Below are 17,695 nucleotides of genomic sequence, written 5' to 3'. Positions count from 1 at the left end.
AATGAGGGGGAGTGGGTAGAAGCAGAGGAAGCAACTATGAAGAACGACAACCCCAAAATATAGGGGCCACTGGGCTTTGGCCTATGAGGTGTAGCAGTGGGAATAGCAGATAAAACCTGAGTATTACCAAGGGAGCTTGGAAAAGTCAAGACTCAAGGCCCAAGGTCTTGGAGATAAAGGGGTGGGAAATGAAGCACGAATATGGAGTATTTGGGTGAAAGGCTCATGAAAGAGGCACGAAGGGGTGCTTATAGATCCTGTTCTGGGATCCCTGAGTCACAATTTTGGGGGGCCTGGTGGTTGGAAGTGTCTATGGGATTGAGATACTTTATCTCCTGAGAGGCGGGTGCTGGGTTTCGGGATCAGAGTCTGGATAAAAGTTGGGATGTGGTAGAGGCTTCTAGCGATGTTTTGAGGGAAGGATCTGGAGTGTATTTTGGAAAGGAGGGGCGTGGCTGGGGTGCTCATCTAGGGGACAAGCCAGATCCTCGGGTTCGGCATTGGGGTAGCTGGGGCAGGAGGTGTTGGCCAGGGCTGGGAAGATATGTGGGTGGGGATCCGCGCGGGGCTGGAGGCCAGGCTGGTCACCACCGGGTTGGCGCTTGGAGCGAGCCGCCCGGGGCTCCGCGGGGGGGCGGTACGAGCTCCGGCTGCGGGCGGGAGAGCTGGGGAGGAGGCGGCGGCTCCGAGAACATGAATCAGCGGCGACGGCGGCGACGGCTGTGGAAGGAGCGCGGTGGCCCAGGAGCGGCCCCACGGACCCCGCTCTGCTGACGGCAGCCGCCTCGACTCGCCGCGGGCGCGGGTCTCGGAGGCACGGGCCCCAGCACCGCCCCCCGGGCCAACCCCTGCCCCTCCCGCGGTCCTCCTCTCTCCTCCCTCCTCCTTCTTCCCTCCTCTCTCCTCCCTGGTCGCTCGTGGGCCCGGCCCGGCATGGTGCGGCGTCGCCGCCGATGGCGCTGAGGCGGAGCATGGAGCGCTCGGGGCTCCCACCGCTGCCGCCGCCGCCGCCGCCGCCGCTGCTGCTGTTGGGTCTGGCCGCTCTGCTGCTCCGCGAGCCGGTGGCCGCAGGTAGGGGCTGGCCCGAGAGGCGGCGGCAAGCGGGGGCCGCGGAGGGGCGCGGTTGGGGTCGCAGCCGGGGGACAGCAGCCGATCGAGTCCCCGGCCTGGGCGGGCCAGATATTTGGGTGGTGGGGCCGAAGCTGGGAGGCCGAGGCTCGGGGGCTGGGGGAGGGGGCGCAGCGGAGTGTCCGCTGCAGGATCTCGGAGCCCCCACCCCCAACTTTTTCGCGTCCGGGGCGCTTCTGGCGGGTTGGAAAGGAAAGGAGTGGGGCTGTGGGTTGAGTGGTCAGCGGGGGATGTTTGGGACTGGATTTTTCCCGCCTCGATGTTCCTAGTTGTTTGCTTTCCCTTCCCAGTCCAGGGAACACCATTCTGCCCGCCCCACGCACCAGGGTCCCTCTCTGAAACCACAGGGGCTGGGGCTGAGCACTTAAGAGGCACCATTTAGGTACAGGGGCTGTGAGCGTGCCCGGTCACAGAAAACATCTGAGCATACTCTGGTTCCTGTGCCCACTCTGAGCCTCCTGAAGCCAGGAATGTTGGAGAGGATGGGCTGGGGCAAGGTTGCTAGTCTTTGTGGGGGTTAGTCTTGGGTTCCCACATAGCCACTGAGGCGTTTGCCAGTCATAGGAGTGCTGCTTGCAGCACCCTGGATCCCAAGTTCACACCACACACCCCTGGGAGTGCTGGGTGTGTATGGGGTGTGAGGCTAGCCCTCCCTCCTTGTCCTGTGACTGCTCCTGAGACACTGAGGGAGTAAAGAAGAAACAGGCCAGGACAGCAGGAACCGAGGTGGCACCTTCTCTTGAGAGAGTGCTCCCTGTCATAACAGCCCCTCAGGGAAGAGTAACAACTATTTACTAACTGGAAGGTGTGTGTCTCAGGATCAGAGAGCCCAGGGTTTGCCTAGAGTCACACAGCAAAGGGCAGGAAGAAGCAGGACTGATTTCAGCTGTGTGGATAGCTCACCTCTCCTTAACTGCTTAAAAACATGCCAGGAGACCAGAGAGGTGTTGGGTGTGTGTAGAGGGTAGTATTCAGAGAGTGGTTCCTATTGGTGTGACAGTAACTCAGGGGTCTTGGGTCCCATTCAGGGCCTCTCCCCTCCCTTCTACCTCCTATCTTCCTAGCACCCGCCCCTGCACACATTCAGGTATTAATAGAGCAGGCGCCTGCCAGTAAGGGTGCCATGTGTTTGATCTGACGTGGTTTTGCAGCCATATGTTCTCCACTTCAGGGGAGCACCCCCTTCTTCCTTTCCTCAGCCTCCTTTCATTTGCCTGGGTGGGGTACAGGGGTGTGCCAGCAGCAGTGCAGGTCTGGGCTGACACCTTGGGTAGAGAGCTAGCTGGTTGCCTGTTGCACTGGCTGGGTACAGCAGTCATTCCCAGGGCAGTACCTGCCCTAGGTATATGACAACGCCCCATTGTTTTAGCCTGGCTTCCCTTCTTTTTGGTTGTTGAGCCTGAACTTGACATTGCCCAGCAGGGAGGTATGGGGAAGAGGTCACTTCCTTCGAGTTGTGGGGAACTTGGCAGTGGCAGAAATGGTGCCTGGAGAACTTGTCATGCCCCTTCCCATAGCCCAGGACTAAGCCACCTTCCCTTCCACGCTGTCCTATCGCTGCTTCCCTGCTCAGTAGCTGAGAATGAGTTCTCTGACACAGAAGCTAGATTTTGGAAGAGTAAGGGGGGATATTTCCGGAGACAGGGGACCTCTCAAGCTGACTGACACATTCTCCTTCCCACCTCACAGGCCTAAAGTTCATGGGAGCCCCAGTGAAGCTGACAGTGTCTCAGGGGCAGCCAGTGAAGCTCAACTGCAGTCTGGAGGGAATGGAGGAGCCTGAGATACAATGGGTGAAGGACGGGGCTGTGGTCCAGAGTGTGGATCAGGTGTACATCTCAGTCAGCGAGCAGCACTGGATCGGCTTCCTCAGGTATAAGACTGTGGGGGAAGGTGTGGGATGCCAGCCTGGGGACATTGGGAGCTGGGAACAATGCTGATGCCCGGAGGGCTGTGGTTTCTTTATTCCTTCCAGAACCTTCCAGAAGTGGGGGCAGGCTGAACCCATTGAGTCTGCCCAGCAGAGCTGCCCCCTTGACTCTGGGAGGCAAGCCTAGTCTCTTGTTTCCACAGCCTGAAGTCAGTGGAGCGCTCTGATGCAGGCCGATACTGGTGCCAGGTGGAGGATGGGGGCGAAACCGAGACCTCCCAGCCGGTGTGGCTCATTGTAGAAGGTGAGGAGGCATGTGGGCATGTTGGCTGTCTGCTGGTGATCGCACCTCTGGAGCAGAAAGCTCAGCGGAAGAAAGCTGCCTCACTGCCCTTTGGAGCCTGATTGCACCAGGCTCCAGGCCCACCCCAGGCATTGGAGGACCATGCCCACTGGAGTCTGGATATTTGAGAACCAAGGGGGCAATTAGGACCCACAACCTATGGGATGCAGACAGTTTCAGTTGTCTGAGTAACAAGCCTCAAGCACCCATCTGGGACTGGACCCTGTCATGCCAAGTGGCCAGGCCAGGAGGGGGAGAGAGTGGGGAGGGGCGGAAGGATCTGCAGCTGTGGGAGCTGCGAGCTGTTCAGCCCAGGAAGACAAAGTGACTAAGAAAGTAACAAAGGGCTCTAAACTGGATCTGGGGCCAGCCAGCAGAACTCTGCTAAGGCTCCCTCCCACTTCTCCTTTTGGCCCTTCCCCCAGTCCCCACCTGCTTCTACCCTTGCTCCCAGAAGGGCGGTCAGAGCAGGTCTGAGAAGGGAGAATCTCCCGTGCTCAAGGGGACAGCATAAAGAACGTTCCTAAGGGGGCCGAAAAAGAGCTCTTTCGTCAAGCTCGGTGACTGTTCTGCGGCTGACCCAGTCATAAGGGCCTGTGGGACCTTCTGCAGAGACGGTTTCCGATGGTAGCTAACTTGTGGCTTGGGCAGTTGGAAGCTGAGAGGTGGCAAGGCTTACTCCCCACTCCCTTTTCTCCCTAGGTGTGCCATTTTTCACTGTGGAGCCCAAAGACCTGGCAGTGCCACCCAATGTCTCTTTCCAACTGTTTTGTGAGGCTGTGGGTCCCCCTGAACCTGTTACCATTATCTGGTGGAGAGGAAGCACAAAGGTTGGGGGACCTGCTCCCTCTCCTTCTGTTTTAAATGTAACAGGTGAGCAGCTTCGGAGGGGGCTTTGAGCAGGGGTGGTGAGGCTGACAGGAGTTCAAATCTGCCTAAATCACTGTTTGCTGTTGTGAGTGTCCAGAGCAAACTGCTTGGGAACGTGAGCTGCACCATTGCTAAGCTCATTAATCAGGTGTGCTAGGCCAGCTGGGGGGGCTGATTAGCAGGGATCCTGCTGTGTGTGCTTAAGGAGGATGCTGGGGCCTCTTGGCCTGATTCACGGTAGTATAGGCTGTGTACAGCTGGCCCTGGGACATGACATGGGACTAGGGGCACCCATCCCCCCCACCCCTCCCCAGGGATGGAACCAGGAAGCAGCCCACGCAGAGCTAGGAGGAGTGTCTGGCAGACTTGCCTAGAAGACGACAGTCTCAGGCTGCAGGGTCCAGGGGAAGGGCAGGGGGAGGGAAAGCAGGGAGGGGAGGCAAGTACAAAGCTACAGAGCCTCCTTTCCTAATAGCCCTTCTATTATTTTCCCAAACAACTGTGTCTGCGCATACTTCTGCACAGTTAGGCCCAAAGCAGCCATGCCTGCTCACCCACCTGGACCCCAAGATCCTCGGGCACATACCTCACAAGCTTGTGAGGCTGGCTTATCTGTGAAATAAAGTTAGTGTTTCAGTGGAGGTTTGAACTGGCCAAAAAAGATTGTTGTCTGAGCTTGGTCTCATGTACCGGAAGGTGGAGGGGATGGGCTCTGATCTGCTAAGTCCCCTAGCAATATGAATCTTGAGAAGAGGTGGACGGCAGGACCTTTTGGAAATGAGGGCAGATCCTGTTGAAGAGGCACTGGGTTGGAGCAGATTAGAAGGGAGGTTGGGTTCAGTTCTCTCCACATGTATGTGGTTGGGCCCCTCAGGCAGCCAGCCTGCTAATGAGCGCTCACTGAATTCCTATGCCACACACACTGTGCTAGGCACCATGGGGGATGGAGCGAATACAAAAGAAACAGAAACCATCTGTGCAGCCCCCAAGGAATTAGTATAATTGGGGAGACAAGACACATGCATAAGGAGGTGAGAATTATTGCAAGGCAAAGAATCTGCAAATACAACAGTGGTATGGCTCAGAGCAAATAGAGAAGGGCTCTGGAATGTGTAATAAAGGAGTGACCAGAAAAGGGAGGCAGCTCTGTGCTGTCTGCAGGAGAAGGGATTGAGGTGGGAGGGATGGTGTAACATTTCGCAAGTGCTTACTGTGTGCCATGCACTTTACATCATTTGGTTCTCACAATGCTCCCATTTGGGAGATGAGAAGACAGAGCCCCAACCCTGGGATTTACATCCAGGCCCATTAGACTCCAAAGTCCCTGTTCATTCTGCCATCTGCCGTACCCCACTGTCTAGCTCCTTGCTTTGGCTGGAGGGACTTTTAGGATATTCACATCCAGAGCGTAAGTATCCACCTTCCCCAATCCCAGACTGAGTGGGAGTTGCTGCTTGGGGGCTGACTGCAGTTTTCTGGTCCCAGGGGTAACCCAGAGCACTGTGTTCTCCTGTGAAGCTCACAACCCGAAAGGCCTGGCTTCTTCTCGCCCAGCCACTGTCCGTCTTCAAGGTAGGAGGACTGGAGGGGAGGGAGGGGAGGTGAGGCAGGGGCATTCTCGGCAAGCTGTCCAGCAGTGGGTAAAGGCAGAATCATTTGGTGTTTTATCTCCTCTCAGTCCTGCTGGGATCTGAGGGATGAGGGGTTAATTGGCATAGCTCCATTCCTAGTGGGAGCACCTGAGACCCTGCAGTGGCTGAGATGAGAATAGAAACCTGACGTCACAGCAGATTTCCCATCACGAAGCAGAGCCCTTGGGAGGGAGGGAGAGAGAGAGCCAGCAGGAGATGGTCAAGGCTCATGCCCAACCTTGCCTCTGCCAACCCCTGTGGAGGGAACAGGGGAGGGGAAAACCACCTGGTAGGATGATAAAGGAGACCCAAAGGGCTGGTGTGCAGAGGGAGAGAAGGAAGGAGGAGGAGAGAGCCAGCGTGTGGAGGGATGAGCTGTGGCTGCAGGGACTGCCTCTTGTTTGTATCTCCCAAGGCCAAGGTATGTCCTCACACATACCCACTGTTTTATCCTTTTCCTTGGTCAGACAGGGCCCCTGATTCAGGGAGAGGCAACCTCTCTCCACACCCTAGGCACTCCCAGAGACGAGCAGCTGTCTCCTACTGGTTTCTTGGCTTGTATATTAACTGTGGTCCTGGGAGTGCTGAGTAGACAGCTTTAGTTTGGGGCTGGAGAGCAAACCCTAGGGAGGGACTCAAGGCTTGCCTGTCATGCCTTCTGCTCCCTCCTCTCGTGTTGTTCCTGGGCACTGAACTCCGGGGCACTGACTCTAAGTCCCCATCCACAGCACTGCCTGCAGCTCCTTTCAACATCACAGTGACAAAGCTCTCCAGCAACAATGCCAGCGTGGCCTGGACGCCAGGAGCTGATGGCCGAGCCGTGCTCCAATCCTGTACGGTCCAGGTAAGCTGAGAGGGTGGGACAGGCTCTCCTGGCCTGTGGCACTTTGTGGACAGTGGTGTCACATTTGTCTAGACTTGCCCATGGGGTTTGGTCTCCAGCTCTATTCAGGTGTTGTTCCCTTATTAGGAACAGCCCAGGCCACTTCCCCTTATCATAGGGTGCTCTGGCAACCAAGTGACTGCAGATTGGCTTCAACACATGCATTCTTCGGGCTGGAAAGCAGATCCGTAAAGCAGATATGTCATGTCTGGAAGAGTTTTTCTTATGTTGTCGAAAACCCAAACCTTTGGTTTATCTGATACCTGCACTCTCATGCCTCGCCCCCCGACTCATGCCAAAGAGAACAAGGAGACTAGATTCTAAACCCTAGAGAGTGGAAAACCTTGGTAAGGTGATACTGAAAACAAGAGGTGATGCAGGCTTATTTATTTTTGTACGTTTACTCAAAAGGTATTGAATGAGCACCTTCTAGAAACTGTTCTAGGCAGATCCCCAGGCAGGTGAGGTCCCTCCTGCTCTGGGCTCCTCCATTTAGATGAGCCCGCTCTGGGCCTCCTTTGACTGCACCCCTTGCCACTGGGCAAGGAACCTGCAAGGCCGAGGGGTGGAACATGCCTGTCCCGATCATGAGGATAAGCCCCACCCCCACCCCAGCCCCCACACCATACCACACTCTAGATACTCAGGAGCTCTTGTCTCACGGCACGTCTGCTTCCAGGCCTGTGTGGACCTGTCCCCTGGCCCATCCTCTCTGTCCAAAGGGCAGCCATGTGTGAGGGAAGGTATGCAGGCAGCATTTCCACGCCCGTGCCGTAATGCTCGTGCCACCACATTCTGACTTGGGAGTTCAGGATTCGGAGAAGTATAAATGCAAACCTGACCTGCCGGGTTGTTTTGAAGTTCCGTTTGTCAGTATATTAAGATAAGAAATATTTTATTTAATAATTTGTTACCTGATTTATAACATTTAAATATTTAGCTATATGGTACATGAATCTCCATTTGTATTCTTGCCCTGGGCTCCCCAAAGGTAAGGTAAAGGCCTGGTAAAGGCTTCTGGGCTCCCGGTTACTCTGCCCTTGAGAAACGCCGAGACTATGCTGCCTGGATGCAAACAATTACAATAAGTGGTAACTATTCTACCTGAGTTATGTACCAAGCACAAAGGGGCATGACTTTTCTGGAGTAGGTGAAAAAGTCTTTCACAGAGAAAGTGGTATTTGTGTTGAGTCTTAAAGGATGAGTTGGACTTTGCTAGGAAGAGCAGATCATTCTAAGCAAAAGTAACAGCATTTACCAAGGCAGGGAGGTATGGAACCTGGTGTGTTATTGGAGCGGGGGCCGGTGGAAGGCTGTGGGTTACAAGTGTTTGCTGATAGACTTAGAGGGGAGGCGTTAGCTGAAGGCCCCCCAACTCTATACTCATATCTATCTATCCCATCTGCCATTTCTCTCTACATCATTAGTTTTCTGCTTTTCTGTAGGTGACACAGGCCCCGGGAGGCTGGGAGGTCCTGGCTGTTGTGGTCCCTGTGCCACCTTTTACCTGCCTTCTCCGGGACCTGGCACCTGCCACCAACTACAGCCTCAGGGTACGCTGTGCTAACGCCTTGGGGCCTTCTCCATATGCTGACTGGGTGCCATTTCGGACAAAGGGCCTAGGTAAGGGGCTTACAGAGCAGAATGGCTGGGGAGGGCTGGAGCGGGGAAGGGGCCACGGTGGCTCTAATTCTGAATGGAGTTGACTGGGAGAGGACGCTCCCTGAGTGAGCTTCATGCATCACTTGGCAAACACCGAGTGCCTGCAGCATACTTATGAGATGCTAAATCTGTCCCTCTCCCATGCAGCTCTAGTTCTAGTGGCTGGAGTAGATAAGTGAAGTAGAAAAGATCAGATAATTAGTAACGAGAGTGCCCAAGGTGGTCCAGGAATACCCCCATAAAGAGATCCGAGGTCTGACTGATAAGGAAGGAGCCATGTTTGGTGGAAAACCACTGCAGGAAGTGGGCACAGTGAGTGCAAAGACCCCATGGTGGGAACTTGCTTGGGGTTCTCTAGCAATTGCAAGGAGGCTGGCAGGACTATCACAGGGTGCAGTGAGGGATGTGGCGACTGAGGCCGTCACCAAGGGGATGAAGAGCAACACTGCTTCTATAGTGCTGCCATTGCTCAGCCCTCCTCCCCAGGACTTGGTGAGAGCCGTTAGGACAGGGAGGCGAGCTCTTCCCCGACATCTTGCTCTCTGAGCTGTTCAGTTCTTGGGAGCTGTTTCCAAAGGCCTGCCTGGGATAGTGATGGTGGGCAGGGCAGGACTCTTAGCAACCTTCTCTCTGCGGGTACAGCCCCAGGCAGTGCTCCCCAGAACCTCCGTGCCATCCGCACAGACTCAGGCCTCATCCTGGAGTGGGAAGAAGTGATCCCCGGCGGCTCTTTGGAAGGCCCCCTGGGACCCTATAAACTGTCCTGGTTTCAAGACAATGGAACGCAGGTAAGGAGGAATAGAAACCTCTGCTCTCTAGGTGTGCCAGAATCACCCCTCAGGGCTTCGGAATGGCTGTCCTTGGGGGGGGCCTAGGGACCTTGGTGGGCTGGGCCTCCTACCACCCAGCAAGCCCACTGCTCCCTCCTTTCCCTTCAGGCTGCACTCCTTACTGAATTATGTCTCCTGTTAGTATTGCAGCCAGTGGCCATGTTGGATGTAAAGTAGGAGACACATTTCTGCACAAACTGGGGGAGGGCGCAGATAAGGCTTTCTGATCCCCAGCCCAGTTCCCTCCATCCCCATCTCCCCTGCTGGGACTGAGCCTCGTTTGTGTTCAGGAGAGGCCTCTGCAGCCTGGAGCAGGAATGTGATAACTCCTATCCGGTTGTGCTCCTGCAGCCTCTGAACCCACTGTCTCTAGGCTCCTACTTCCTAGCTACATCTTTTTTTCTGCCTCCAGGCCCAGCTGGAGGCCTTTTCCTCAGACTCAGTGTGGGATGGGGGCTTTTCCTGGCTGCAGGGTGAGCTGATAGTGGAGGGGACCTGGGCCAACTTGACAGTCTGGGATCCCCAGAAAGACCTGACTGTACGTGTGTGCAGCTCCAATGCAGCTGGCTGTGGGCCCTGGAGTCAGCCACTGGTGGTCTCGTCTCATGACCACGCAGGTGAGGCCTATAGAGGGAGAGGCCAGGGGACTGGGGCTTTCAAGAGCACCCTGGACTCGGGGGGAGGCTGGCAGCACTGACTCTCCTAGGCCCGAAGACTTATAATGAAGCCTTTGAGGCTAGGGTTGATATTTAAACTGCATCTCATTCTCCTCCCCCTGCCTCAGAACTAGAATAGAAATCCCTGGTTATGCTGTAGGTCCCACTAGCCAGGGCCTGTCACTGACAGGGTAGAAACTGTTGGGTCTTCCTCTGGACCCTCTTTCTACTCGGAACCTTAATTGACTGAAGGGACTCTCTTGACCAGGTCAGATGGCTGTCATCAGGAAGTTCTAAAGGGACTCCTTGGTGTCAGCCGACCTCAGACCCCTGTTTCCCCCAGGCCAGCAGGGCCCGCCCCACAGCCGCACGTCCTGGGTGCCCGTGGTCCTGGGTGTGCTGACAGCCCTGGTGACGGCTGCCGCCTTGGCCCTCATCCTGCTGCGAAAGAGGCGGAAGGAGACACGGTTTGGGTAAGGGGTAGGAACACAGAGGGAGAGGCGGGCGGTGACTGAAGACCTTGGAGCTGACCCCTAGTCCTGGATTTCCCTTTAGGCAAGCCTTTGACAGTGTCATGGCCCAAGGGGAGCCAGCCGTTCACTTCCGGGCAGCCCGGTCCTTCAATCGGGAAAGGCCCGAGCGCATCGAGGCCACGCGTGAGTGGTGGGAAATCACAGGAGGGAAAAATGGGCTATCTTACCCCTTGTCCTCATTCCTTTTACTAATTCATCAATTTGACCAATGTGTCTGGACCTTGATGGGTCCAAAGCACACAGTATGGAAGACACACAGACCTACTGTTGTGGAGGTCACTGTCCTAGCTGTGGGAGAGCTGAACTAAGCTCATCTCTGCTCTGCGGGTGGAGGCGGGGGCAGGAGGCAGGATGCGATTTGCATCAGGAAGCAGAGCGGTTCCTCTCCTTTCTCGCTGCCCCCTCCCCAACAGTGGACAGCTTGGGGATCAGCGATGAGCTGAAGGACAAACTGGAGGATGTGCTCATCCCAGAGCAGCAGTTCACCCTGGGCCGGATGCTGGGGAAAGGTACGTGGGGCTGTGCAGGCACTGGCACGAGTGGAGTTTGCTTTGTCTCGGTGGATTTGTGTCAGCTCCTATAAACAGGATATGCTTATAGACTCCTGAGTTTGGGACGCTTAGGGGAATGGTAGCTGGGGACAGGGCGTGCTGAGGAGGTAATCCCAGCATACTTTGCTTTGGCTATGGACGAGGGAGCCTCCTCCGATGGCTCCAGAGTCGAATGATTTTGTGTCCCTATGGAGGGTCACCTGGGAGGGAAGGCGGTGAGGGACAGGAGGGCAAGGGAACTCACCATCATTTGGATTCGTTCCTAGGAGAGTTTGGTTCAGTGCGGGAGGCCCAGCTGAAGCAGGAGGATGGCTCCTTTGTGAAAGTAGCTGTAAAGATGCTGAAAGGTGAGTGGAGAATAGGAGATATGGAGTGAGGGTGTCACTGGGGAGGGTGAAAGGGCTGATCGATCCTGAAGCAGGTTCTGCTGGGCCCCGAGACTCTTCAAGGAGAGTTAACACTCACTGGGATGCCACGTGACTAATCTAAAGGCATGAACCCACACACGTTCGTGCCCCAGCCTTTGCTCTCCCCTGAGCAGTGACTGTCTTCTGGTCTCACTCAAGGTGATGAAAGCTGTGGTTGGTTGAACTGCAGGCCTGTCCAAACCCAAAGGAAAGCATTAGCAAATGGAGAAATTGCTGGATAGCACCACACCTGTAGCAGGGTGTCTCCTGCTCGTGGCCAGACTGTTTCCTGGCCATCCACCCCGCCCCCCTGCCGGGAAGCCCAGGACATCTGAAGGACAAGGCCTAGGCGTCTTGGGTCAGAACTGGGGGCACATCTTCCTCATTTTCTCCCTCCCATCCCATTCTCCCAGCTGACATCATTGCCTCAAGCGACATTGAAGAGTTCCTCCGGGAGGCGGCTTGCATGAAGGAGTTTGACCACCCACACGTGGCCAAGCTTGTTGGTGAGCCCCTTCTTGGGGGAGGCAGATATAAAATAGGGCTAAAACGGTGCTCCCCCAAGGTAGGAGGGCAGCCTGTGGGAGAGAAGTTTGGACTTACCTGGTGAGTAAGTGGATAGCAAAACAGCCAGGAGGGTCCTGGCTGAAATCTGATCAGACTCCAGGTAGGGAGTTCTGTTTGCAGGCCTGTACCAAAGGTCTGCACATGAAGACTGCTCGTGTGAAGGGAGGAGGGGACAGACAAGATGCCCCAGAGATCTGGGGGCAGTCAGAGTTCCTGGGTAGTCACCAGGCCAGTGTGGAACTTGAGGGGCAAAAGGTAACAGAGCCGGGGCTAGAGGTAGGACCCAGCAGGTGGGGACTCATGCAGACACCTGAGCCATCTTTTGACCTTCATGTGCTGGCTCCTGACTCTCCCTTGTTCTCAGGGGTGAGCCTCCGGAGCAGGGCCAAAGGCCGTCTCCCCATCCCCATGGTCATCCTGCCCTTCATGAAGCACGGGGACCTGCACGCCTTCCTGCTCGCCTCCCGGATTGGGGAGAACCCCTTTGTGAGTGCCCGGCGTGGGAGTGGCCACGAGTTGGAAAGGGACAAAGACCCGTTGTGTGGGTGGGGAGGGCCAATTGAGCTGGTTGGGAGAAGGCGGCCTCTGAGTTTGATGCTTTATGCTAACAGGCTTCCTTTCTCCTCATAAGGCCCTGCAGGGAATTTTAGGCTGGGCAAGGGCCCTTTCTAGGAGAAGAGACCTGTGGAGCCCCAGATTGGGGCAGTCTTGATTCCTGGGTACTCTGAAAGATTTGCCACATCTTTCTTGCCTTGGGAAGTCCCTCTTTCCCCTTCCTTTTGGTGATGCTGAGGACAGTCTTTAGGCTTTCTGGCCGGGGAACCCCATTTACCCTGTCCTAGCTGGGTGGACAGATCCAGCCTGAGCTTTCCCTGTCTGCCCACCAGAACCTGCCCTTGCAGACCCTGATCCGGTTCATGGTGGACATTGCTTGTGGCATGGAGTACCTGAGCTCCCGGAACTTCATCCACCGAGACCTGGCCGCTCGGAATTGCATGTATGTGAATTCTGGGGGGCGTGGGGGTGGGAGGGAGTGGCCAGTGCCAGGAGGAGCTGGCTAATGGTCAGCTCTGGCCTGGGCAGCATCTGCTGTGTGAGGGGACAGCTCAGGAGCAAAGATGCTCTGGCTTCCGTAAGGCTGCTAGCCTCATCCTCCCCACGCCCTCACAGGCTGGCAGAAGACATGACGGTGTGTGTGGCCGACTTTGGACTCTCCCGGAAGATCTATAGCGGGGACTACTATCGTCAGGGCTGTGCTTCCAAATTGCCTGTCAAGTGGCTGGCCCTGGAGAGCCTGGCTGACAACCTGTATACTGTGCAAAGTGACGTGGTGAGCGTGGTGACGCCAGTGGTGTGGACCGGTGCGTGGGGGTAGCTTAGGCTCCTCAAGGGCCCAGCCAGGCCTGCACTCGTGGGCCTTGGCTGCTTTGTGGGGGGGCCCCCCCAGCCTCAGAGCTCTGCCTGGCTCAGGGAGCCCCATGACACCTCTCCTCCGACCTTGATTCTGTCCCAGTGGGCCTTCGGGGTGACCATCTGGGAGATCATGACTCGCGGGCAGACGCCATACGCTGGCATCGAGAACGCTGAGATTTACAACTACCTCATCGGCGGGAACCGCCTGAAACAGCCTCCGGGCTGTATGGAGGACTTGTAAGTGCCCCAGGAAGGGGATTTCTGGGAGGAAACAGGAATTTGGGGTTTCAGCTGATGGCCACCACCACAGCTGCTGCACCAGCGGCAGCTCAGAACCTCGATTAGAGCTTTTTTAAAAATATAAATATGCTTGTCATTTGTTAGGGGGCAGATTGGCCTTCACCCAAACTTCCTCTTCAGCTGCACTTCCCTGTTTTCTTTCTCTTCCCCTTTCCCATCCAATACTTTCTTGCTCCAGCCTTTTCCTATCACTCTGTTTTCTCCAGTTTCCATGGAGAACCAAGGAACCCAAGGGCAGAAGTTACAGGGAGGAGCACCAGTGCAGGTCTCCATGTCACCTCCCCAGCCCCACTCCCGCTCAGTCCCCAGCGAGTCTAAGAAAACCTGCTAGGCTGAGCGCCCTGAGAGGGCTGCACAGAGGCAAGGAAAAAACTGCTGCTCCGTCACATTCCTTGCTTGACAAGGAGGGGCGCTGGGGGCGGGAGGTTGTGTTCCTTTCTTGTCTTGGCCTCCCCTTGAGGGAGTGGAGAGACCTAAGATAACAAACTGAGATCCTGGGGAGAAGGGAACTGCCTTCTTTCCTTTCTGGAAGCCTGGAGCCCTCAGGAGAGGGGCGAGTGGTGATATACCCACTGCACAGGGGAGTGTTATGAACCCCTTGTGACTGGAAGACAGTATCACTGACATTAGCTGGGTACTTTATGGGAGTTCTTTCTGGTAATCCTCCTCTAACCCTGTGAGGAAATGGCTTATTATCCCCATTTTGTAGATGAGGAACTCAGATTAGAGAGGTTAAGGAACATGACCAATGTCACATAGCTATTAAGTGGATAGGTTGGGGTTTGAACCTAGTTCCCTGTCATTTTAGAATACATGCCTCTTAATCGTGACACCAGCTGTTATCTGTCTGTTCTAGTATTATTCCCCCACCCAGTGCAAGCCAGAGACTCCCTGGCCCCAAGAGGACCTTTTTACCACCGTGTTTCTCCAAAAATAAGACCAGGTCTTATATTAAGTTTTGCTCCAAAAGACACATTAGGGCTTATGTTCAGGGGATGTCATCCTGAAAAATCACACTAGGGCTTGTTTTCCGGTTAGGTCTTATTTTCGGGGGAAACACAGTAGTACCAGCAGGAGGGAGTCCACAGTGATCCAGGGAAGAAATCTGCTCCCTATTTCTTGCTGTGGGGTTGGACCTCCAGAGGTCCAAGAATATGGACAAAGAGAGGAAGGCTCGGCCTGAATGGTGGGGTCCTCTTTCTGTAGGGCAGTGGGTTTGAAGTGCTCGAAGCCTGGACTGTGGGTAAGAGGGAAGTCTGAGTGCATGAACCAGGCCTTACCCCTCCTATTCATTCAGCAGAGCTCAGGGCATGGCAGGGGCCGGAAGCTCTAGTCTCCTTTTGGTTGCAGCCTGCCTGGGCCTCTGGAGCTGCAGAGACTTTGCTGGGCGGTGGAGACCAGTCCCTGGCTTAGTCTCCTGGGCGGGGACTAGTGTTGTTGATAGAGGGTGGGCGGACGCTGGCCTCCCATTAGACAGCCTGGTGGACGGGCGCCAGTTGGCTCCTCTCACAGCCTTGACAATGTATCCCAGCCTGGCCGTGGACCCGTGGCCCGGGACAATTCCCACGGCCTATTTGGTGTCTGGCATGATTGCCCTCCTTCACTGGGGGGCCCCTGTCAAGAAGGGCTGGTGTGGGGGGCAGTGTGTAGAGCTTTTATTGTGTGCACAGGCAAGCGAGTCAGGCTCTCTCGGACTAGATCTGGTGTCAGCCTGAGACATTGCCTGGGAATGGGATACGATCTCAGGGAACCTGTAATACTCCTGAAATTGCATATCAAAAGTGTTCCAGCCAGGGGAAGAAGGCTGGAAGCGTTTCTCAGATTCTCAAAGGTGTCCATGAACAAAGAGGATTTAAGACTGCCTGAGTGGGTGAGGATTTAGGACAAAGGGTGATTGCTGAAATCTACTTTCCAGGCTGTGTTCTGCAAGACAAAAACACTCCTAGTACCCCCTCCCAAGAGGGACTCTGGAGCCACCCCATCTGGCTTTGAATAGCAGCTCCATCACTTTCTACCTATGTGACCTTAGTCAAGGTTCTCAACCTCTCCGTGCCTCTGTTTCCACACTGGTAAAATAGGGATCCCTTATTGTGAGAACTGAATAGTAAACATAAAATACTGAGAAGAGTGCATGATACATGTTAAGCCCTATACATGAGTGTGTTAAATAAAATTTTTAAAATCCTGGTTCCATATGATTAAGGGGCCTCCACGTTTGAGGGAAGGACCATCCTTCTCCTTTCTTTCGGTTCCTCACCACCTCCCCTCACGGTTCTGTCTGTCCCAGGTACGAGCTCATGTACCAGTGCTGGAGTGCCGACCCCAAGCAGCGCCCGAGCTTCACATGCCTGCGAATGGAGCTGGAGAACATTCTGGGCCACCTGTCTGTGCTGTCCGCGAGCCAGGACCCCTTGTATATCAACCTTGAGAGAGCTGAGGAGCCTGTTGAGGGAGCTAGCCTGGAGCTGCCTGGTGGGGAGCAGGCCAGTGGTGGGGCTGAGGATGGCAGTGGCATGGGGGCCGTGGGGGGTGTCCCCAGTGACTATCGGTACATCCTCAGCCCTGGAGGGCTAGATGAGCGGCCCAGGCAGGGGGAACAGCAGCCAGAAAGCCCCCTCAATGAGGCCCAGAGGCTAATATTGCTGCAGCAAGGGCTACTGCCTCATAGTAGCTGTTAGGCCGCAGGCAGAGGGCATCCGGGGCCATGTGCCTGGCTGACCTAGCCCTGTGTGACCCCAGCCCAGGCAGCAAGGCGTGGAGGCTCCTGTGGTAGTCTTCCCAAGCTGTGCTGGAAGCCTGGACTGACCAAATCGCCCAATCCCAGTTCTTCCTGCAGCCACTCTGTGGCCAGCCTGGCATCAGTTCAGGCCTTGGCTGGGTGGAGATGGGCCAAGCCTGGTTGTCTAAACTCAGGCAGCTGGCAGGAGGGGGTGGTTATGTTTCCATGGTTACCATGGGTGTGGAGAGGAGTTGGGGGAGAGTACATTCAGCCCTGTGGGCCCCTACTCTCCCGGCTGAGCTGCTCCTGCTGCTTCAGTGCATGCATTGAGGGGTCGCTGGCCTGGGGGCCCAGCTGTGCCCATGCTTGGGCTTCTGTGTCCAAGTTTGCCCTTCTCACAAAGAGATGCCCTTGTATTATTCCCCGTTAGGTGAGAGTTGATAAGGGGTTAGTACAGTCAGGACGTAAGCCCTGTGGAAGGAGGCAGTGGGACTCAGGTCTGAACCATCGTCACCTTCCTGATTACCCACCCTGCCTAGGCCAGGAGCAAAGTGAGGCATGTGACCAGGTCACAGCGAGGCATTACCACAGGCTGCCACCTGCCCAGCTTCTAAAGGCAGTGCCTGCGCCTGGCAAGACGAAGGGGTGCTGTAGGGCTTGCCCAGGAATGCGCGAGGCCAGAGAGCAGTCCAGGAGCATCTCTTTATGCCCTCTTACAGTGAGCATGCTACCAAATCCCAGAATATCCTAAGACTAACAAAGGCAGCTGTGTCTGAGCCTAATCCTTCCATTCAGTGTCCCTTAGTCCCCACTTCCCCTCTAACTGGAGACCGTCTTCTGTCCCAGGCCTCTGGAGACAGAGAGAAAACAGGCCTGATAGCTGGTGTGGGTGAGGGGGAGTTACTGGAGCCTGGACCTCAATCCTGGCTGGGGGAGTGCATGGGGTGGGTCCTTGCTGTTAGGGACATTTCTAAACCATTAGATGCTGTTTAAAAACAAATAAAATTGAAGACTGAAGACCCAAGGCTTTGTCACTTAAATGTTTACTTTGTTCCCAGATCACAAAAATGAAGCATCTCTGCCTGGAGAAAAGTCTGGAAAGACATACGCCAAAATGTTAACAGCTGTTATCTTTACATGATGTGATTAAGGAGAACTTTTTTCCTTTGTGCTTTCCAAGTTTTCTGCATTGAGCACAAAATACTTTTGTAATTAGAGAAGACCCCAAAGAATCTTATATTAAAGATAATACACAGTCATTGTAAACAATGAGGAAAATGCAGAAAATCATTTAAAAAATGCCAAACACCTATATCCTACCACCTAGAGATA

The 17,695-nt window shown here is 55.1% G+C and overlaps 1 protein-coding gene across 5 annotated transcripts; it reads left to right on the top strand.

Annotated features, from left to right (window-relative positions):
* Positions 1-539: 539 nt before the first annotated feature.
* TYRO3 (TYRO3 protein tyrosine kinase) lies at positions 540-17,387 on the top strand. Of its 5 annotated transcripts, none has more exons than XR_012494778.1 (19): positions 540-1,071; positions 2,818-3,001; positions 3,202-3,302; positions 4,044-4,214; positions 5,697-5,783; positions 6,571-6,686; positions 8,171-8,348; positions 9,030-9,175; positions 9,630-9,834; positions 10,217-10,346; positions 10,429-10,529; positions 10,820-10,915; positions 11,224-11,304; positions 11,778-11,870; positions 12,296-12,417; positions 12,819-12,928; positions 13,102-13,292; positions 13,445-13,581; positions 15,932-16,072. XR_012494778.1 is itself a non-coding variant. In XM_074327893.1 (19 exons), the coding sequence occupies exons 1-19, from the start codon at positions 954-956 to the stop codon at positions 16,320-16,322; spliced, it is 2,685 nt and encodes an 894-aa protein (XP_074183994.1). In that variant the 5' UTR covers positions 542-953; the 3' UTR covers positions 16,323-17,387. The 5 variants fall into 5 exon arrangements, 4 of the variants coding, with proteins under 4 accessions (XP_074183994.1, XP_074183995.1, XP_019581005.2 ...); XM_074327893.1 differs by having other exon boundaries at positions 542-1,071; positions 9,072-9,175; positions 13,102-13,261; positions 15,932-17,387; XM_074327894.1 differs by having other exon boundaries at positions 543-1,071; positions 9,072-9,175; positions 9,690-9,834; positions 13,102-13,261; positions 15,932-17,387.
* The last annotated feature ends 308 nt before the right edge of the window (positions 17,388-17,695 follow it).

The sequence above is a fragment of the Rhinolophus sinicus genome, linkage group LG03 (genome assembly GCF_036562045.2).
Source record: "Rhinolophus sinicus isolate RSC01 linkage group LG03, ASM3656204v1, whole genome shotgun sequence".
Lineage (NCBI taxonomy): Eukaryota > Metazoa > Chordata > Mammalia > Chiroptera > Rhinolophidae > Rhinolophus > Rhinolophus sinicus.
The sequence above is the reverse complement of the archived record's forward strand: the minus strand, read 5'-3'. Positions and strand labels throughout refer to the sequence as shown.